Below are 23,087 nucleotides of genomic sequence, written 5' to 3'. Positions count from 1 at the left end.
AGTAAAAGTCCAGTTGTAGCAGGTGCATCCCACTACCAGCTGGACCTGCCTCTGTTTTGAATGTCCTACAGGAGGCATCACATGTTATTATTGATTCTGAAATACAGTCTAAATCCATTAGAAACTAGAAATATATGTTTTTATATGTAAATGCAGTTGCCAGGTTTTACATGGAAGGGTCCTATGACAACATGGCTTTGTAATACCAGACAGCTGTCTATAATTTTGACTAAATAGCTCTCAGACACTCACAAACTGCCATTTGGCTTTATCCGATCATGATGAGGTAATGTTTAATCAAGCATTGATGGGACCAGTTTTCATGTTGGCCAAGCCGACTAATGTCACAACAATAGTGATAACTGCACAGCACTTGAGTGCCTTGATAAGGCTTTATAAGCCAAAGCTGCTAGTCTCTTGCTGGGCAGGGGAATGGCTGCAAATCAGATAATAGGATTTATGGAGGCAGATAGAACCATGAGACAATCACCTATAAATACAGCTGTCCACTGTTTATGTATGGTGTTGCATTACCAGGCCTCTCCATGTTCCTACTAGCTGACTTTGCCATGATGTCATCTCTCTGTTTCATCTGGAAACCCATCGTTGAATGTCTTCAAATGCCCCCCCCCCCCCCCCCCCCACTGTCATTTCCTCATTGTCTTCCACTTAAAGCTGGCTAATGTTTACACAGAGACCACCATGGTTAGTATGGAACAGCAGCTGCAATGGTACAGAGGAAAAACTTGCTTGGTTCATAGCAGTACTGTATAAACAACGAGAAAAAAAAACCTCAAGGCATAATGGAGGTAACATAATGGCCTTCCTCAGGCAAAGAGCAGGGAACAGCCTCTGAGCCCTTTTCACCCTGCTTCTCACCCTGAGCTATAACCTATAAACAACTGCGCACACACGGTTTCAGCCAGAAAACAGTGTCATGAGATGGAGTGTCCTGAACAGGCAGACTTGTGAATGCGATAATCTGTCCATCTGAAATTCCTTCCACTTAAACTCAGGCTATGGACAATCGGGGCCATTTACTCACCAGTATTGCTGTCATCTGACATAGCTGACGTCCTAATGTAGAGGGATATTTTCAGATACTACTCTCACATACTTTCAGACATTCCCGCCTGAAGGTGTGTTGTGTTTCTCAAGGAACATGGTGGCAAGTTTGATTGGTCATTATATTGGAATGAGCTGAGGAGGTGTAAGGAATGTATTGTTTCAGAGCTGTAACTGACATGTTAAATGCTACAACAGTTCATACTGTTGTGCGTCTTGTAGGAGATTATTTGCAATGAAACAAACAATGAAAAGGTGTTTTAATCCTTAACAACACTTTACCTGTCAATATTCCACCCTTTTCAACCACAAAGTCCTCACTAAGCCAGATCAGGCCTGTGGTTGTTAATCAGTAGTTAGTTGTTGAAATGATCGGCCATTGTATAAAAAAAAAAAGTTTCCCATGACCTCTCCACAGACGGTTTCTGAAAGTGTGGCACACAGCTATGTATGTCAAATGCAGTGTAGAATCCAGTGCAGGTTTAGGAGAGACTAAAAACTGGTACTACCACCGCAGGTCGGGCATGCAAATCATATGCAAAATCAGGGAGCAAAACACTCGTGGCAGTTGAAGCCTGCAACTGGTGGTGAAGACAGGAGATAACATGTTCACTTAAGAGGCATGACTAGTCCTGGTGAAATGTTTGCTAATTGTTTACAATGCTATTAACTCTCAGCAGTGACTCACTTTTTCTACAACAGCTCCTTGCTGCACAAACACATGATGAGCATAAACTTTCGGTGCCCCCCCCCAAACATGTGACCACGACACTGCCGACATAGTCACTTTTCACACGCGCTGTGTCTCCACAAGGAAAACAGTTGTGCTCTAATATCTCAGAGCTGCTAAATGAATCACTTGGTTGGATTTATCTCTTCTTGGTGGCTGATCGAGGCTCCAGAGTTGGGCAGTGTTTTAAGGGTAGGTGGGAGTGGCCTGGTTGCTTTTGTTGAACAATGTCCAGAGTAAGCACAAGAACATGAAAACAACTGAGTAATCCAGCGCCTAACTACTGCCTCTTGCACAGTTCTGTTGAGATTATTTTACTCATCAGTCAGTGGTCAGACAATATGCCTCATCATGTCTGCTACATTAACCCCGAAACAATCTTATTTGCAGCTGCTGCTCAGTTGACAACTCATCACCTGTCAAATCAACATACTACTAAAAATGTATTTGTTGTCAATAGTCTTGCTTCTTTGACTTGTAATAAGTAAGGAAAGAAAATCTTTAGTCTGTTTTCTAACCTCGTCCTCGCTCGCTTTTTCCTAGACAGGTACACCTTTTTGTGACTCCCAATGTTGACATATGCATAATAATACGTCATCTAAATGAATCATACTTTGCATGCACCATATGAATCATACATGCGTACGAGTTGTACTGTAAACAGTTTAATTCCTGTTCTCAGGTCGGGATCAAGCTGCTGTTGGCTAAACCCTCCCATCTGCCCGTTATTGTGTCTGACATCACAAACGTGTCTGTTCACATACAGTAAAGCATTGCCACATTCCAGACAGATCATATCGGCAAGGTGATAGCTGCGGCTTCTGCCTTCTCCCACTGCCACTTTCTAAGGGCTTTACCGTCTTGCCCTTGTGGATGGTACATGGGTGGAGAGAGGGAGAGATGTAGGGTGAGTCAGTGAGTTTTCAAGGCAGGCATAGCAGAGCAGCAGCCGCCTGTGTCCCACTGTCAGCTGCCGGGTCTGCTGTTGTTTTGCAGAGGGGCTTTGGGAAGTCCTTGCCCTCAGAGGTCAACGGAGAACGCCTCCCAGTTCCTGCTTTGACAGACACCCGGCGCTCACACAGATATTTTCCTTGTTCCACTTTATCTGTGGGCCCTCAAATGGGCCTTTCCCCAGAAGCTACAAAACTGGGGTGGCTTTATGTGACTGTAGTATCAAAGTCAGATTAGTTTGTCACTGTTAGATATGTTCGCTTAAAGACATCCTTGAGATTGACATAAGGCTGCCTACGATAATTTTCATTGTTGCTTAAACTGTTGATTATTTTTATTTATTATTTTTAACTTAATTTAACCAGCAAAGGTTAAACTGAGGTTAAAATCTGATTAATTCATTATTATTAAAACGTATCAGAAAATAGAAAATGTATTCTTTTGAGCAACCAAAAGCAGCACATTGTCACAATTAAGAAGCAGCAAACAGGGAATATTTGGCTTTATTTCCTGATATTAGCTATTAACATCTAATCCAAATTGTAGTAAATGTTCTGTAAATCAACTTCATATTGTTCTCAGCAGCACATTTACAGTCTTAATTGACATTCATAAGAAATTAATGCATAAAAGTCACCAAAAAAATACTTTTTCTTCTCCAAACCCAAATACATCCTTTCTTTCACATTCATTGTGAAAATCCCATGGTGGCTTTATTTGAACCTTTGTCATAATATCCTGTCCTTTGCCATGAACTCTGGTTTAGCTTGTGTGTTTTCTGTCCAGAACTTAATTATTGCACCAATAGCAGATGCCAGACTTCCTTTGGATGGTACCTACAGGAAGTGTTGTGACAGAGGTCCCATGGCAGGGAAAGAAATTAAATTGGCCTGTGAGTATATAAATGTATTTCCATCTATCAAGACTCTATCAGCTGAGCTTGAAATACTGCCTTTCTGAAGGAAATTAGATCCCATTGATTTTTCTCTTGTGATTTGGGCCAGGAGTGAAAATGTTTTTACTTATTCGCTGAACTCTCAAAAAGTACGCTATCACAGGGGTGATGGTTTCATTTAATGGTGCTTAAAATAAAAAAATGAGTCATGTATCATAAACAACTGACCAAAACAACTTCTGGGATTCATCTATTTTTATTTTAGACCCCTCTGCTGATCCAGAGATCATAAATTATTACAGTTCAGGAAAACATTGTACTAGTGAAACCATAAACAAATTTAAAAACAAACTAGTTTGATGATATTTGACCATAACCGCAGAATAAAATTGCCACTGATCACAGACGTAGTATATGTTTACATATAGTCTCTTGTCTTCCCAAGTGTGGCTCTACTTTATCAAGTGTCATACTGTTAGATTGTTCCACTGTAGGATAATGTCTTCTGTTTATACATAAAGAGAAATCCAGTTTCTGCACTGTTGTTTAGATCCAAACAGGAAGTCATACACAGGACTGCTACTAGTTTTTACATGTGCTAGTTGCTTACAAGTCATGACTGTCATTAGGTTGGCCTTCTGAAGCGAATGGGATTTGCAGTCATGATGTGAATAAGTACAAATGCCGTTTGGCCCCCCACTTAGCAGCATAAAACTGAATGATATATAAAGTTATTTAAGTATTATTAGTAAAAGCAAAAACTGAATAGCAGCCCTGTCATCTGAGGTTTCAGTGGGAGGTAGCACACTTACGTTGGTGTGTTTATTGTGTGGCCAAAAAAAATCTAATTGTCTTTTTTAGCATGTATTTACTCAGGGATGGTTGACTTAGCACACATGTTCTTTTTGACTGACGCCCTGCTTTACTCTCAAAACAGTTGCTTCCAGTGCCATTCTGACGCCCCCCGAGCAGCTTTGTTTGAGCAGGTTCAGCTTAGATGCACCATGATAGTAGACGGTCCGATCGCACGCCTGCTTATTTTGTCAGAGTGCATCTCTTGAAAATATGTTTTATGCACTTTAAAAATTGTCCTACTATTGGAACTTGTTCACAACCCTCAGACACATCGTGGGAGTTGACAGTCATTTTGGGCTTTATTTGAACTAGCTAAACTGAATGGCTTGTGGAGGCAGTTGCATCGTGAAATGTAATTGTAACACTAACAGCTGTAATTATGCTAAAATTGGGGTGAGATGGTGTTGTCTTTCTGTTTATATGTGAAACACTTTGCCTCGCTGCAATAGTTTGTAGTAGTTGGAAAAGTGTAGGCAAAGTGCCCTTTGGCTGAGGTTGTGGTAGAGGTGGTTATAGTAGTCAAAATGAAAACGGATACATGCACGCACAAGTTTCTCTATGTAACTGTGATAAATAATTTGATATTGGAAACAGTGATGCAGTGGAAAAGCAAGTGTTTTACGTACTATATTTAAATCAGTTTTTTCATGCAATCGTAAAACCACCATGCAAGTAAGCAAGCTGATGAAAGTGAATTGTTAAACTCTTTATTTCCTAAGTTTTGTGTACCATTATGTACTATTGACATTTTGTAGATTACATTTTTTTTTCTTACGAAGATCCATACAGTTGAGAGTCATTGCATTTTCGTCATAGGAAGTGAAATTTCCTACAGCTCAGACAATAATAAACTATTCTGTCCAAGGTCCTGTGTGGTTCTCAGGTGACATAATGCACCCAAAACGTAGTCAGTTAATGTGTTGGACAAGTAATCTGGATGTTATAATCTGATTTAATCTCATTAATGCATTCCTCCAATAATCATTTTAACAAAACAATCAATTTGATTGTTTCAGTCATGACAAATGATTGGCTTAGCTAATTTGGTTTATTTGGCCATTTTTTGGCCATCTTCTTAAATTAAAGTAATCACAAAACAGAAAGCAGGAGACAAATTAATTGTGAGTTGGATTATGACAGAAATACGAAATGACCAAAAGTAATAAGTCATTAAAACAATATTTTTGTGTTGATCATTAAAAGTCATGAATAGCATCTTTAAAATATATTATTTTAAAATGTGTCAATCAATGATCGATTACTATACTAAATATTTATTCATTCAGTGAAATTATTCAGGTGGCACAAGATTCCATACCAAAGTGATGGATATGTTAGTGCATGTAGACATTAACTGCTGTCTGTACTGTGAGGGACTGGGTGGATGTTGGTGTGCTCCAGCAACATGCTAAATTTTCCAACGTATTTGTTGATGTCATGCATGCAAGATCCTGAATGCATCATCAGGGACTGTAATGATGCACACAGGTGGGAGAGGAGAGTAGCCTCATGGGCACTGTGATGTTTGAGCTGGAGTGATGGTGTGACAGATTAAGGTGCTGAGGTCTGACGTTCCCCTTGTGTATATATAAATGTTTCTACTCTGTGTTACTGAAGAGACAGTTTCAGAGAGTTCCCTCACGATTTTATCCACCCTTGTGCATCGAAAACCACCTTGGAAGGAGTGAGAGACCAGGAGCTGCTCTCGGCACGCCCTCCATACACAGACATGTATGAGCCGCAGCAGATGGCAGAGGCAGGGGAAGTGACACAAAGAGTTCTGATTAAATATAATGCTCCCCGTTAGTCAAACTGTCAGGGCGGGCTCATGCTAAATAACCCCAGCCTTTTGCTGATGCTGTGACATGGCGAGATATTACTCATTTTCCTAATGGTGGAAGTGTTCAACTGCAAATTGCGGCTGATTATATCTACTGAGAGCTTTTGAGAGGTTCTTTTTCATAGGATGTGCTACAGATTTTGCAGATCATTGCTCCCGTGAAGTGAGTGAATGAGGACTGTAGGTACCAAATGCAACATCCCTCTTCATCATCATCATCATCATCATCATCATCACACCTGTAGGATGGAGCTTTCCATCACAGTCATATGATGACATTGTTTGTGGAATCATATTTCCTGTAATGTCATGAAAGCTGAGTCACATGAGGCTCTACTCTACATGCACTAAATGGGTTTCAAAGCTGACGTCTTGCATTAAAGGAGAATGTGAAGTTGTCAATTCCACACATAAGGGAAACATCAGGAGTTAAGTGTTTCTACCCTCGAGAGGACCCTGTCTGTCTTGGCGCACCACAGCTAACCTCCCACCTTCTTTATTAACACACAAGAATTTACAGGCCTGTTTGAGTCTTATCTGCATGTGTTATGTTTTGCAGCTGCCGGCCTTCCAAGGTCAGTGTTTTGACTATTGGGAAACCTGAGCAGTTTGATTTAAATTGCAGCAGTGCTCTAATGCATCCATTGGACATTAACGGCTGTAGTTTTATAATCTCAGCAATTCTGTTTAACCTCTTTTCATGTTTACTTCTCCTGGTACACGGATGGGACAGAGTCACGTCCAGCCCGAGAGCATCTGGATCTCTTCACCTCTCGAGACAGATAATGGGCTGGAGCTGCTGAAAATGCAAAATAGCCTCACATTGTTGGCACACTGTTGAACTCCTGTTTTGTTTGTGACCTGAATTTATTGGAAATGCTCCAGAAACGTGTGTTATGAACTTTGTCTGGGACAGCGGTCTGCTTAACATCTTGCTCAGAGCCGAGATGCGGAGCCCTCTGTAAACTATAAGGCGTCCGAGGAACTTCCCCATGCTCTCTCATGCCCATTTGTGTTTTATTTAAGCTCACTGTTACGTAAACTGATGTCGCATAGGTAAATACAGATACATGACACCTGTCAAGCACAGAAAAGAAGAAAATATATTTTTAGTAGACTATTCAGCTCTTACATGAGGAGTTAAACAACAGAGCATCTTCATGTTCGGATTTTCATGAGCTTGGGAAGCATTAGAATGCAAATTTGAAAGGTGTTTTTGTGCTGTGTGAATGGCCAGGCGATATTCTTCAAATGTAACTGGATTGCATTGCCTCACTTGCCGAAACTCCCATCTGTTCCTGGAATGTGGGCTGATGTGTGACCCGCTATTGATTAGGACCAGATAATCAGGGCTCTGTCGTCATTGTCTGCTGCAGCCAGTCCAGCTTTGTCCCCTTTCACAACATTAGCCAGAATCACAAGTGTTTAGGCATTCACTCATACAATCATGGCCATTATAGCAGTCCAACCTTTTAATTCATGCATTGCAATGTGATCCTCACTGCTGTTCTTTTGTTGAGAGGTGTTTTCTGGAAAGATGAAATTCTAGCCTTATTCAGGCACCAGAAGGGACAAGTAATGAAGTCACTGATGTGCTAAATACTCCTCTTTTGTTCTTCACCAACTTTGAGACGCTAGGAAACAGCACCCACATAGAATAGAAGTGGGATGAATGCATTACAGTTACAGAGGAGGAGGGCTACTAGGAGGGGGGCTACTATATCTACTGTCTTTATTTAGAACCAATAACCATTCAGGGTGAGTGAAATGAAAAGCTGCATCAGGCTAACGTGAGCAGTTTAGTTTAGTATATAACCTTTCAAAACAAAGTCACAAGGTGCTTTACATGGGAAAGTCAAGATAAAAATATTATGAGTTGGGTATCATTTGAAAAGATCAAAGAATATTTTATTTTCATTTTACATTGAGCTTCCAGATATGTGAAAGCTTATACTGAACATGGGCTGTGAGTCCTTATTGGCTGAAATTGGATACTATCCCCCCTGACCACTTTTCCTCCCCCTCTTAATTTTCTCCATGCTCTGTCCCATCCCTTAGAGGCTCACCAGTGGGACCTCTGAGAACACTGATGGGATCCCTCTCAACTCACCTTTTACCATAATTAAGCAGTAATGGCCCAGCGCCAGTGCATTTTCATGCAGTCTCATCACCGTGTGTGAGCACTTGCTCGCAGATGTGCTGTCGCTCAGATCAAATGAGAGACATGTCGCCTGAGGCATCCAGTCTGATCGTAGCCAAGCATTCAGAGTCACATGAGGTAAATCGCCCTGCCACATGACCTTTACAAAAGCTGGTAATAGATGAGAAAATGTATGCAAGCAAGGTGGTAACAAGGCTCTGCCACAGCTCCACAGTGCCGGTGTTTGTGCAGCTGTGTAGTGTGTGTACTGCAGCAGCAGGTAAAGCAGAAGAGGTCGAGTCAAAGACAACAACCTGCTGTCTCCTCCTCTCTTGCTTTAATCGGAGGAGAGGTAAACAAGACTATTCTAACCTTTAACTTGGATAACATACGTGTTTAGTTTGGATGTTTGCTCATGCACATTTAAAAACATGTGTGGATTGATGCTTATCAGCCAGCTTGTTGACACAGTCTACTACTACACACACACACGCTCTATTGCTGTAAAAGGCACACCTTGGATAATTGTTTAGGCCACAACCATCTGTAAGTTCATTAGTTGTGTTACTAGGACAGCAGAGTGATGAGTTGGGTTCAAACATTTGAGACTGGGCTTGTTTTTATAGTGTTGGATTAGATATGTGCAAATAAAGTAAATGATTACTGTGACTTATCAGCTGTCGCTGTGTATTTACCTCCTAAAATGTGTTATGAAGCCTTGGAGAACTATCAACACATACCAGACAATTGTATCCCTTTTATTTTTGAGACCTGAGAGCTTTTGTATGAATTTGTTTGTTTTCCCACAGTATTATTGTTTTGCAGTCTGCCAAAAATAGAACAAAACATGTCCACTTATTAACATGCATAGAAACAAAAGGAATTGGCAAGACAAACCAGTTTTGATCCTATTTTTAGAAGTAAACTCGTTCAAAAGATTGTTTTGTGCAGTTTTGTTATTAGATGTTTTCCTTCCCAGTCATCTAAAATAGATGCAGACGTGTTATCCTTTGTATTCCACTGTAGTCTATGTATCTGTAGCTGGCTGCCGTCAGCACAGGACAAATGAGACTATGTTGGAACAAGGTAAGATCAAGTCTTTATGGCATGATTGAATTAGACTGAAGGGACTAAACGCTGTGTGTTCATAGATACGGATGGCTGCTCTTCTTGGAGGGCTTCAAGCGCTGGCAGGCTTTACAGTCTAGAGTTGAGACCCTTACAATCCAAATAGCAGGTTTTTAAACTTAAATCTGAGGAAGATTTCATAAAGTTCTCTTTACTGTTTTCTCATTAACTGTAGAATTTTTGGTTTTTAGTTGTTCTTTTTTCTGCTCCAATTTGACCTTTAATTGACTTTGATCCTATCTGCAGAAAGAGCAGCAGAACATGATGAATTAATGCCAATACATGGGAGTTATAACATGTCCTGTGTGGTTTGCAGTATATTGCTCAGGCAATAATGTAACTCTTTGATAACGTGTGATTAGTGGCCTGGCTCGCAGCTCTCTCAGTGGTCCAGTGGACTGTCCAGTCCAGTTGTTAACAAGGGCAGTGTCTCGGCTGAGCCCTTTTTTTCCTCAAACAGCAATGTAGCTTAAGCCAAAGCCATGAGGGGGAGGGGAAAGTTGGAGAGCCGGGAGAGTTCATCCTAGTTTTACAGCTTCAGCCCTCACTTCCCAGCGCTTCGACAGTGATCGATGGGCTTAGACATGCTCTGTAGGACAGGCGGTGGGTGGGTTAGCTCATTTTGTTGTGTCCTCCTCCCCCATGATTTACTTCGCCAGGGAAGTTTGCTCAAATTTGAAAGAGTGCATGAGAGAGAGCGAGAGAGAGGAGGAGGGAAAGCTGCTCTGCCAGTTGTGTTGTTGAAAAGGCTGATACAAAACTGAATGCACCTAAGACATTTTCTTTCATTTTCCATGCAAGATGTCTGTGAGGAGCTTGCAGAAAGTGTGACAGAGGGAAACATTATTCAACCCTCTCATTCAGACCAAGCTTTAAATTTTTTTGTTCTTGAATTAGGCAGCAACTGCTTTTCCTGTGGAGAATAGTCATTCTATTTTTAGTATGATAAGGCCTCCTAAATGAGTTGTATTTCCTCCGTGGTTGAGAGCTGTTGCTGTCCTGGGTTAATATGCTGGCCGCAGCTGAAGGATGCCAGGAATAACCCAGCTGGGTCGCACTGACCTCTTGAAACTGGGCAGCGCTCCAGGTCTCAATTAAGTGATGCTCTCTCTTTCCAGAAAAGGCAATAATATTTAAATGGAGCTTGCAAGAGTTATAGCGATTTCTCTCTGAATGGTGTAATGGCAATGAACCAAAGAGATTTGTGGACATGGAAAAAGGAAAGAAAAAGTATGCAGGGCTCTTGTGTTTGTTCTTCTGGAGGAGTGTGATGACTATACTGTATTTTTATGAAATAAGGAAGTTCACACTCCAGTGAGATCCTTTAGAAGGAAACTTGAGGAGTAACACTGTTGACTTCTTTGAATCTGTTTTCCCACGCCCTTCACTAGTATAATCTGCATTAGTGAACATTCATAACAACTTCCCATAGTAAGAAATACAAGACCTAATACATGGTTTTCACACAACTGAACAACTCATCAGATAGTGCTGATTAAACCTATTATTTTGATCACACTTTTTTCAGTTTCTTGAGACCGGGGCTAGTGGTAAGATGCACACAGCAGCACGGCTCTACTATCAACACCATTAAGGTCGTACTGCCTCCAGCTTTTATCATTGTATCCATCTGACAGAAAATAAAATGAGAAAGTCTTATACTCCAGAGCCTCAGCAGCACTTCAGCTACACACCGTAAGATCACAATCTGCACTTCCTGGAGAAAAAAAAAAGAAAGAAAGAAAACGTGTTTCTGCCTCCTCTTGTAATAAACAGAACTGCCAACATGTCAAAATAACACTTCAGTAACATTTAGCATGAGGAATGATGCCTCTCGTCTCAAAATGTGTGAGTCATTATGTTATTATTTTTTCAACACTGCTATCAGGTGTTGATCAATGTAAGCTAATAGTTTTCAACTTGTTCACAGTTCATCAAGGAAGATTTACCACAGCATATTATAGCAGAGACGGGCTGCCTCACCTCAAATAATGACATTCTCCACTCATGTAAGAAGAAATTAATACATTTTTATGAAACATTAACCAAAAAGTGCAGAGGCACTATTTCACACAGCAAATGCTTTAATGGGTGAGGCTACTGTTAAGAACATTATGTACCTGTAGTAACTAGAAACAAACGTTCTTTCAAGTATGCACAATATCAGGACACTGAAACCGAAGCGGCTAATTCAGCCACCATTTATTTTACCTCTGAGAGAAATAGCCTACAAGAAAATTTAGCATGTATGTATTTCCAGAAAAGATTAGGAAGACCTCTCTGAAAAGCACAGGAGAGATGCAGTGCAATCCATTGTTCTGCCCTGTGTGTGTGTGTGTTTGTGCATCTGTATGGTGTCGGTCTGGTTTGAGGGGGGGCGTGGGGCAGTTAGCCTTGCGGCAGTCTCTGTGTTGATGGAGAGAGAGGGGGCCTGCAGGATCCTGTGTGTCAGCAGCCTGCATGTGAGAGAGACTTTGCCTGGCGGAAGTGCATCACTGGCAGATGTCCAAAAGCTCCCCTCAACCCCCCTTTACTCCCCCTTTCCCTTCCTGGTCTATCTTCCTCTTTTGTCTCTGAGCACAGAGAACACAGAGGCCCTTTAAGACAGCCACATATGGAGCTGCTGTAATCAAGGCCACTGTTCTCCCTTTATGCTTTTCTAGTTGATAAATGCAACAATGGTGTTGTTGGTGTGAAATCAACACGCTACATTTTAGGTTTCATAACTGCTTGCATTGTTGGAGCATGTACTTCTGCTGCCTTTCATGTGGTTATGACAAGAGATGTTTTTTTACGCTCTCTGAGAAAACTCCAGCTCCAGTGTCACAATCATATGCAGATGTAGCTTGACTTTGATTGGACCAAAGCAGTGTCACTCAGCAGCTCTTGGAATGGGAGGAGCTTGCAGTCTTGTGATGAAGTTGTCATGGTGGAGCTGCTTCTCTGTTAGCTCATAGAGGGATACCAGCACAGGAAATACGTTGGGAGGGAGTAAACACCTGCTGCCCCCCCACAGCCTCCAACACACACATACAAACCACACATAACCACATGCGTGCTTAAGCACAGTAACCTGCTCAAGTAAGCAGACTTTAGTTTCTCTGAGGTCTGTTTAATAAACAGTTAACATCACAAACAAAGTCCAGCTGTTGAGTGTGTTGCCATGACTACATTCTGCGTCGCACACAGTAAGAAATCAAACTGAATCTGTATAATTGTTGATTATTTAAAATGCAGATGGCTTCTGTGTTGCTAACATAAAATGTATTCCAAATATTAAATATGACATATGATTTGGTTCACAGGGTAAGTGCTTTCTATTTGTGTACTGAGGTCATGTTCTTACCTTTCAATCTCATTTCCCAGGCATGGAAGAAACGCTGGTTCATACTTCGCAGTGGCCGCATGAGTGGTGACCCTGATGTTCTCGAGTACTACAAGAACGACCACTCCAAAAAACCCATCCGGGTCATCGACCTGCACTGCTGCGAGCAGGTGGATGCAGGCCTGACCTTTAAGAGGAAGGAGTTCCAGGACAGCTTTGTGTTTGACATCAAGACCTCAGATCGTACATTTTATCTTGTAGCTGAGACTGAGGAGGAGATGAATAAGTGGGTCCGCTCCATCTGCCAGCTGTGTGGGTTCAACCAGTCAGATGACAACCACGGTAGGCAACTCTGACCTGTCCTTGCTGCTCTATCCCGCTGTCACTGTTTTTATTTATCTCTCATTTATCTCTAATTTGTTCAAAACATCTTAGATAGGCTAAAGTGACAACTAGTCAGTTCAATATGAATGTTTTGTGTTTTATTTCTATCCATCTTTCTTTCAGGTTAGGTAAGAAATCTGTTGGTATGGTATGCTGTCGCTTCTATCTCAAATTTAAATTTTCAAACAATTAGTTGGACCAGTAGAAAATATTATAATATGTAGTGCTGAAATGATGAGGATTTTTCTACACATTTGATAATCTATTATTCAAGTCATTTATCAAGCAAAACTTGCCAAACACTTGCTTGCTTTGCTTCTCACGGGTGAATGATTATCTGCTTTCCCTGTTCATTTTAAGTTGAATACATATGGGTGTTTGACTGTTTGTCACCTTAAGCTTTGGGAAATAGTGATGGCCATTTTTCACAATTTTTTGAGATACTGTACAATATGTACAGTATATACAGTATAATATGTATATACTCATCTTTACTGAATTAATCAGATGTGTTTTGATGTTTAAGGCTTATAAGCTGGGCAAAACTAAATACAATAACACCTCCCTTTTATTAGCCTCCTGCTGTGCTTTCTCATGGTATTTGAAACAGCTTGCATCTGAGTTTTCACAAAAAATCTGCAGCAGAGGTCCAGCCACATGATATCATTGGCAACAGTGTTTTTTCCATCTTTGTTGTTTGAGAGAGTGGAATAGGAACATCCCTGCCAAATAGATGGACACAGTGTCTGAGAGTGTTATGGATTTTTCTTCATTTGTTTTGTTAAAGAAAGGGTCTCATCTCTCCCTCTTGTATTCAGGATGATGGAAATAATTTTTCTGGATATGGGCCAGTTTAAAAGTTGGTAGCAGATGCTGAGGCTCAGTTTTGTATTTTTGTATTCAGCTACTATTTTAGATTATTTGTGCACAAGAATGGCTTGTTTCACTCTGGGGCAACCAGTGATAAAAAATGAATCCATGAGTGACACCACAAAGCATGTGGGATAAAAGTGCCTATCAGACAAGACATGCTAATGATAACATTTTTATGCAGAAATGTTCTCATGTAAAACTGCTTCTGTGTGGTACAGAGAAGAGCAATCCTTTCACCTTCAAGCCATAGATTTGCCTTAATTACCTAAAGTACACTCTGCAAACTACTGCACGTACAAAGTGGTGACTCAAAATGAAAGATAGTAATACAAACGCCTCTCCTTCTAAGCAGCAGTGAGTGAGGTCTTTACCCAGGGTGATCTCGCTATTGTCAGAATTTTTGATTATGTGATTATGCTATAATTGTAAGCAAAAATGTGGTGTTTAGTTATTTTAGCATGATATCTTAGGGTTGAGTGGTTGTAGCATCAATGCATCTCTCTGCCATGCATGTGAAATTGACCACATATATTCAGTATAGTGTATGTTTGATGAGAGTTTGTGAAACTTACACTCCTCTCATATTCTTACTCCTACCCATCCAGATTGCACTCATGCTGTTGTTTTCCCGCCATCTGGCAGCTGGTGGACGTTAATCTTTGTGCACATGGTTGATCATCTGTAACATGCAATATGTCCAGGTGTGGAATAAAAAACAGCTGTGGAGAGTGTAATAATGTCCTCACATCATGAGGGTATCCTCCTGGTCCAAGTTCAATAATTAGCGAGGTCCTGTTATGAATCTTAAACTGTATCAACTGTAGCCAGCAGGGTGTGGCTGGGAGAATGGGTTGGGGGAGTGAAAGGGGTTATGTCATGGCAGCTGCATTAGTGATTGCAGTCCCTTTAGTGTAAACATCAGGCTTTTTTTTGCCATGGAACTCTGTTTTTACTTGAATGTTTAGTTCCTGTTTCTGAGAGACGTCATCAAAAACTGTTAGCTCTCTGTGTTTGTCCAAATGCATTTTTCATACTCTAGCTAGAATTTGTTATCACCCCTCTTTGTGCTATCTTATTCTCAGAAAAGCCACTTGCAGCTTCTTCCAAGCAACACCATGATTCTCAGCATTATTTGTGTCAGAGGGCTGTAATTTTTATAGAAACTCTGACTGATTTTGACGAGCATTACAAACCAAAACTAACACTTTTAAGTGTGCTCGAGACAGCTGTGAAAATGTTATGCAACTCATGCCTTTTAAAAGATATAAGCCTCCCCTGTTGTCATAGCACTCAGTATTTCTAAGTAGTAGTCGCTGTAGTAGCAGTTTTACATTTTCCATATGTGCGTTTTTAAATTGTGAACTAAACATCCTGGAGAAAGTGGTATTGTACATGTTATGTACATGTGTATCTGTTTCTCAAGGGCATAGCGTGTCGATTTACCACTGGTTCTCTATTACGTCATTACCGCTGTCCTAAGTCTGTCTGTGGAAAAGCAAAGACATTTATTTTGAGAAGCAGGATCTTGGGGTGGTTAATATGACCATTCAGAGCGGACCTATTGCTGCTCTGAAATGGTAGACCCATCAGCTGATTGTGTGTTTGTTCACTTGTTCACATGTGGCTCTTTTTCCTAGTGTTTGTTTCATTTTCTACTCTCTCTCTCTCTCTCTCTCTCTCTCTCCGTCTTAAACAGACACACAAACACACACAGGCACACATCAGATTCACACAACACGTACCTTCTTTGTAAAACCAACACTGCACAAGAGGCTTTTCAGGTGGTTGTCTTTTCCAAGGAATAAACTGTTGACTCTTATACTGATCCATCCCTCTGAATAAATCCTGCCTGCTCCCTTGTGTGGTATCAGGTTGTTGTCAGTGTGGCAGTGGAAATAAATACTCACCTCCTCTGAACTGTTTTCATCAACACTGGTCTAGTGTAGAACTAGCCAGTGTTTTATAATTATTTTGCCCAGGCTTTATTGGCATAAACGTTTCAAAAACAATGTTACCAAAGCATCATCTAATGCTAATCAATTACCTGACTTACCATTTCATCTCTACTTGTGTCTCAAGTCCATTTTCTTTATATAGCCCAATATCACAAAGCAGACTTTGCCTCGGTGGGCTTTACAAGCTGTACAGCATACACCCTCTCTCCTTGTGTGAGTGTGCTGGCCGAAAGGAATTTATCAAAGCAGTGTACATTTGTGAGAAAAGAAAAGCAAAGAAAGCTTCCTGGTAACTGCAGTCACATGACAGCAAATTTCATTTTTGACAACACAGTCTTGCCATGTGGAAATTCTCAGCACATTTGGAGAGTGATTTTGCCCAATCTGACTCCCAGAAACTATCTGTCAATAAAAAGGTGTATTGTTTGTATATGTAGAAGTTGATGTCAGTGAGCATTTGTGTGAGTTAGAAAGAGCAATAAAGTATGTGAGAGGAGTGAGCTTCCTGCCTGCATCAGTATTCCTCCCGCAACATCTCTGATCTTGATCTTTGAGCCTGTAAACAGGTAGTGCTCATGGAGCTGGGCCATGGTTTCACACCAGCAACACATTACTGTTGTGTTATCATGCTGAGCTTTCATCAGTTGATGCAGAATCTTGTACTTGTGGGTTTTGTGATTACAGTTTGATGAAGTGACTCAGACATACGGATGGTAATTGCTGCTAACAGAGGATAACTGTTCACAAACATCTTTTAGCAGTAAAAATATTTTGTGGGTTGTCCTCTTGGCAGACAGCTGCAGATCTGTGTGTGTGTGTCACCTAACAGACTGGGAATTCCCTCTCTGAAAGAAAACAAACCAGGTTGGAAAAAACCCCTGAGAAGTTAGTTCCTCTTATGGAAATTACAGAAGGCGACAGAGACAAACAGAAGAAGCACAAATACCAAGTTATGCAGATATGTTTGTTTTCATACAGTGGAGGAGAAGTCTTGCTCTGAAATCTAACAAGAGGTGAGTTGTTGCAGGAAGACAATAATGTATCTGGTTACACTTTTAGTTGACATACTTTTGACAGGCGCAGTTGCCCCCAAAAGGATGACGTTACAGCCATTGCAGCCCATTCACGGCTGCCGGCTGAGGCAATCTACTGGACCAATTCCAAAACTTTTGGTAACTAATTGTCATTTAGACACCAAATTTGTAAAAACAGGACCCAGGTTTCCCTTTAACCAGGCTCAAGACACATCAGCCTGTGTGTCTGAGATTCTTATTGATTGCGTTCAGCCACCATAGTGTTACATACAGTACACAATGTCATATTTGTTGTTCTAATACAGCTACAGTTCCAATGGGAAGTCAAAAATTATTGTGAAAGGGATTAACCAGGCTTAGCCAGACAATAGTAAGTCTAGAAGTGTAGATGTGTTTGTGTTTCTCAGAGGATTTTGTTGAGGCTTTGGCAGCATCAGTTGTATCAGCACCTTGATCTGAACTTACCTTTTGTCAGTCAGAGTCGGCCTCTGCTGTCAGTAGTGAACTGCCTCTTGGGACTGTGAGGAAGGTTGGCCAAGGGCAGCACATGACAGCTCGTTGTTGCACAACCCTTAAAAGCAACTCTCTCTTTCTATCTTTCGCTATATGTAATTTCCTTTCTGTTTCTCTCTCGCCCACAATTTCCCACACAATTTCATACACGCACACACACAGTGACCATTCGACACATTCATTTTGTGGGCAGTACCTAGATTTATATTATGTTAGATATTTGTGATACTATTTTTGTTGTTGTCCATCATTCTAGGTCCTAAAATTATACTAAAAATAAATTTTGATCTTGATTTCAAAACATATGTTCGAAGGGTAAATTCACCCTAATTACAATGAAACAAAATCTTAAATAATCCTGGTGGTGGCCATGGAGATGGTTTCGGTTTTATGTGCTAAGAATCTAAGATATTTGCCTCTGAAACTTCATGGCCCTAATACAATGTAGGTGAATGTAATTTTGTTTGTGCTCCTCAAGACAGTAAGAAAATCCAGCTGAACTTAACAGAAGCATGTCTTTGCAGAAGTGTCTCTGTTACTCTGGATAATCCTCAGAACGCACTGCCAACAGTTTGTATGTGGACAATTTCTTCAGTAGAAAGTAGTTCCTGAGAAAACTGTGAGGTATACAGTGAGGTTATGTGGATTATCCAAAGTGACCCAGACATTGTTTCTGCAAAGGAAAAGTTTTTGAAATCCAATTTTTCAATGCTTTCAGCAGCACAAATGAATTTCCATTCACCACCTGCACTGTGTCGACAGAAGTCTTACAGAAGGATATTTCAAATTCTGGGCAAATGCAACTACCTGTATGCTTATTACAAGGACCAAGTACAGTATGTCTTGTTGAAATTAGGGTGAACTGACCCTTTAAGTCTTATTTTGTGGAGATCTTTTGGCTAGATTCAAGGAACGAAAAAACAGACCAGTGATATACATAACATATTTTATACATACTTGTACATATAGTACAAACATACACATACTCTCTCTTTTGGCTTCTCACTCTCTCTATACATGCTCGCCTGCCTTTTCCCTTCCCAAAGTGCCCTTCGTCAGTATTGATTTTTGTTGAAATAATGAGACTCCATGGCACTGGAAGGTCAGGTTTCTGCTGCCACAGAGCTGTCTGAGGACGGTTTGCTCTTGCTGCCACTGCCATGCATCCCATAATACCACTGGCAGCATCTGAAGCATTGCTGGAAACCAGAGACTTGAGAATATGTTGTGCTCACCCATCATCAAAACCATCAAAGAAGAGGGCAGAGATTTCTGCCTGTAAAAACAAATACAGAATGTAGATGTTCAAAGATGTGCAAAGTGTGAATCATGTTTTGGTTTAGTGATGCACTTTGTTTTGTTAAAAAATAGTTTTAAATCAAGAACTGAATAGATTGACGTGAGTGCAGTTTGTGCAGCTTGTCACTCATTTAATTTTGAATGCTGGCAACCAAAAGCAAGACTTTTCAAGACAAATTGGACAGCAGTGGGGATTCGTAACCAGTCATTATAGCACCTATGATTGCCTTACACAGACACATATGCACCAAATTATATGTTTTTCTAGTACTCACAATATGTTGATGGGTGTTAGCGCTGTTGTTATCAGATACTGATGGCTGGGTGTGTGGCGTGTGTCTGCACCCAGGGAGACCCACCCCCGAGCACAATCTAATGAATGGAACATCATCTCGTCAATCATGGGCTTTGTTCTGCTCTCTCCCAGTTGTTTGAACTCCGAGACGAGAATAATCTCGACTAAGGGATGAGGTTTTTACTTGTCAGCAGTCCTCTTTTTGGCTTTTTTGTTCCCTCTTTTGCAGCTCCCACTCTGTTTTGTTTTCCTCCTCTTCATTTTGTCTTTTTCCCTGGCTGTCCCTTGAAAAAAATAAAAAGTCTGTATTGTTTTTCAGTTCTAACTGTTGCCCTTAAGATGGTGAGAAATGGAAAAAAAGAATAACTACTAAATCAGCATTTCCATCAGCAGCCTCAGCAGTTTTTGTCAAATAGGCATTGAGAAGAGATTAGATTTATTCAAACAAAATCTTTCACAGAGGGTTCACATTAAACCCGCTGTGTGGAGCCAGATTGATGATTTGTTGACTACAGATGTACATCTCAGGATGACTTAAAAATGTGTCTTGGTGAAATTAATCAGCTTCATGGTGATCGGGGCCTTTCCATCTCATCGAGGTTGCCCGTTTCCAAAAAGATCAATGTTACTGTTGAGGAAATACTGTAATCTACTCAAAATTTGGCACTGATTTGTACTCTATGTGAAATCTGGACTTATAAACAATGATATGATGATATAATGATTAAGAGGAACCCACTTTAGCGATAGTAAAGTTGTGCTTGTTGTTTTTCTCTGAGGCTGTGTTCAAGAGATGTCAGTTAAAATGCACATGAAACCAAAAGCATCCAAGCAGCGTAATGTTATGAAATTTTGTTTCGTTGTTATGAGTAAAAGTATGGTGTAGAATCAAAATATCTTCAAATAAAACTGCTTGAAAATTCAGTTCAGTCTCCGGTTTAGATGATTTTATGCAACATACATAACTGCTCATAGATGGATCACAGTTTCTCTACATTTTCTTTCCCCTCAGTTCTTGTTCATCCTATATAAACTGTATTTGGGTAATAATCTTTGTGGATTTATGTGTGCAGATTCTGGTTGCACGTGTAGTTATTTTTCATTTTTAAGTTGGCATCAATTGTTCAAATGACAGGTTTAGTACCGGCCTGTGGCAAAGCCAATCACTCTAATTGGCATCTGCCATCAGCCTACAGTCACATGGAAACTGCAAATAAACTATTTTGGAATGGGATATTTTCTTTTGCCAACTGTTTATATGCAATTCAGCTGATGTAGGTAGATGTTTACCTGTCTTCATTTTGTAATTGGCAATTTGGAGTATATTCTGCTTTCTGTCATGCAGATAGGCCTCCCTCTTCTGTCACACTATAATACATTCGACGTAATTGGTGGGCTGTTTGTGTTAGTGCATATAAAAGTGTAATTGCAGAGTTGCCTCCTGTGTACAGGAGTGTACAGGAGTGTACAGGAGTGTACAGATACTCCATGTAACTGTTCAGTTGCAAAGAGGCTATGTGGGCAGCTGTTTAGCAATCTGCAGCATGGCTGCATGCGTACAGTATTGGCAAAGTGCATCAATCAATGAAGAGATTACTGCTGCTTCTTTTATACTCTTGCGGTCAGCCTTGAAAATGTTAACAAAATAGTACTGTAGTGCTATAAGTGCTAAATTCAGTCCAACATTTATACAGACCTATCAGTCTAAAACACAAAATGACCACATTGGAGATATTTATTTTTTCTTCCTAAAAAGATAACCTGGGTTCTTACGTAGTCCAGCTAAACTGTGGTTTTGCCAGGCTGCACGTAAATGCAATCACAGGGAATCAATTCAGCTCAGAATCTAATGTATTCAACCTTAATGACATACTTAAGTTCATTGGAGTGATTGTATAAAGTAACCTGACTAAATTACCATGGTGTATATTGTTGTTGAGAGAATACACAAGTATCACATTCTCCATTCGTCATGGCTTCTGTGTTTCCACACCAAGTGTGTTTCCAGTCTGTATTGCACTGTATTGTCAGAGAAAATTATACTTTTGTTTTTGGCTGCATTCAGCGGCACAGCCCTTTCCAGGTAAGTCTTGCATTTTTTCCAATGAGAAAATGAAAACCAATACTCAACCTCCACCACAAATTGTGTCAACTTTTCATCTGTGTCCACCCTACTGTTGCTCAGCTACAGTATTTATCCACCCATCGCTTTGCAGAAATTAGGTCAGAGCTCTGAAAATGAGCTGCTGATTTAGACTTACGCCAAATTCTGTAATTCTTTGGCCCGGACAAGCCTGTGCCTTTTAGGTGATTGATCAGTCCAGTGTTTTGAGGCAAATTGATGTTGCAGTGTGGTCGAGGGGCTGTGCTCACACGATGCTGTGGAGAGGGCAGGCGCAGAGAAATAATGTGATCAGGGAGTGCTCCTGTGTGTCTGCTCTGCTTAATATTCTTCTGAGCTGTTTTCAAGGGAGAATGAAATAGCCATGTCACTTTGTTCACTTCAGACTAACTAGCAAAGCGAGGACGCCATTTTCCCTCTTCCCATTGATCGTCACACTCCCTCAGTGCTAAAAGTTCTCTTCAGTGTCTATCTAAACCATCTCTGCAGCAGCTAGCGTTTCCTTTATCCAGTTTTGTCATTCTCATAGTAAGCTCCCAACCCCCGCTAACCACACATGCATATGGACCCCACTATGTGGCCTCCTGGGACACTGTTGAGAGCCACTGGTCTGACAGGTCCATGCAGGACAACAAATAATGTATCTATATACTTGGACTCAGCAGTGAAAAGAAAACAGTTTAACACTCCAGTCATTTAGCTGGTGCTCTTTTCCAGGTTAACATACATTGAGTAAGCAGGTAGAGGCCTTTTTCAAGGGCACTTTGACAGGACCTGTGGGGGGATCAAGCCTATTGCCTGACCTTTGTGTCAGAAGATGGCCTCTTTCACCACCAGGCCACCCTGCAGAGCCTTGACATATCTGAGGTTAATTTGCAACACTCATTGTAGCTGTCTCAACCCTGAGGCTATATTTTTAAGTGCAATCTCATATGAAACCATTAAGGAAATTACATTTTTTTCGTACTCACATAGAAGGCAGGTGGACAGCGTGTAGATGATTATCTTTTATGGAATATTTAAGGGATTATTACAATCCTGATAAAAAGTGAGCAACTGCTGTATTGAGAAAATTCAAATGCTTCTTCTTCCTTCATGTTTCCATCAGATGCTCTTTCAATTCAATAGGTCAGTGCGGTTCTATTTTTATATCTCATTTCAGATTAGGTTATCATATGTCCTCGTCTAATTCTGGCTGGACTGAGAGGAAATGAGTACCCTACAAAGACGTTCTTGTCCTTAGTGATCCAGCAGGGTTCTAATTTTGGCCCCCTGAGACCAGCAGCCGGCTTCTATTAGATTATGACCACAGAGCAGATGAGACAGTAGGTGATGTATTATAGAGCATAATTGGAAAATTGCTCATGAACTTAGGAGCTCTTTGACCCAGAATAGCCATATGTCCTTCACCAACCAAAAGGGTCTTTTTAATGCATTGCTGTTGATAGTCAGATGTTTGATTCAAGCTGAGGAATGGCGTGGGAAGAACTCTTTGTCTCTTATAACTGCCTTGTTTGATGTTGACATTTCAGCTTAGTTGAAGAGAAAACTGTTTCTGGTGAGGATATCAGGCTCCTAACTCAAAAAACTATGATTAGCCTTTATTTTACTTGTGCCAGTCCCTCCCAGTTTTATTACTTTTCTTTGTAAGATGTAGTATAATAAATTACTTCTCACTTTGGT

At 40.6% G+C, this 23,087-nt stretch overlaps 1 protein-coding gene across 1 annotated transcript in view; it reads left to right on the top strand.

The window, feature by feature from the left end:
- The window catches only part of nars2 (asparaginyl-tRNA synthetase 2, mitochondrial), a 37,387-nt gene that overhangs the window by 6,776 nt on the left and 7,524 nt on the right, over positions 1-23,087 (top strand). The window contains exons 8-9 of the mRNA XM_070905452.1: positions 12,971-13,271; positions 16,935-16,956. Of these exons, the coding sequence (XP_070761553.1) occupies positions 12,971-13,271; positions 16,935-16,956 (323 nt within the window). The remainder of the gene's footprint in view (positions 1-12,970; positions 13,272-16,934; positions 16,957-23,087) is intronic.

Source organism: Enoplosus armatus, chromosome 5 (genome assembly GCF_043641665.1).
Source record: "Enoplosus armatus isolate fEnoArm2 chromosome 5, fEnoArm2.hap1, whole genome shotgun sequence".
In the NCBI taxonomy this organism is placed as follows: Eukaryota; Metazoa; Chordata; class Actinopteri; order Centrarchiformes; family Enoplosidae; genus Enoplosus; species Enoplosus armatus.
The sequence above is the reverse complement of the archived record's forward strand: the minus strand, read 5'-3'. Positions and strand labels throughout refer to the sequence as shown.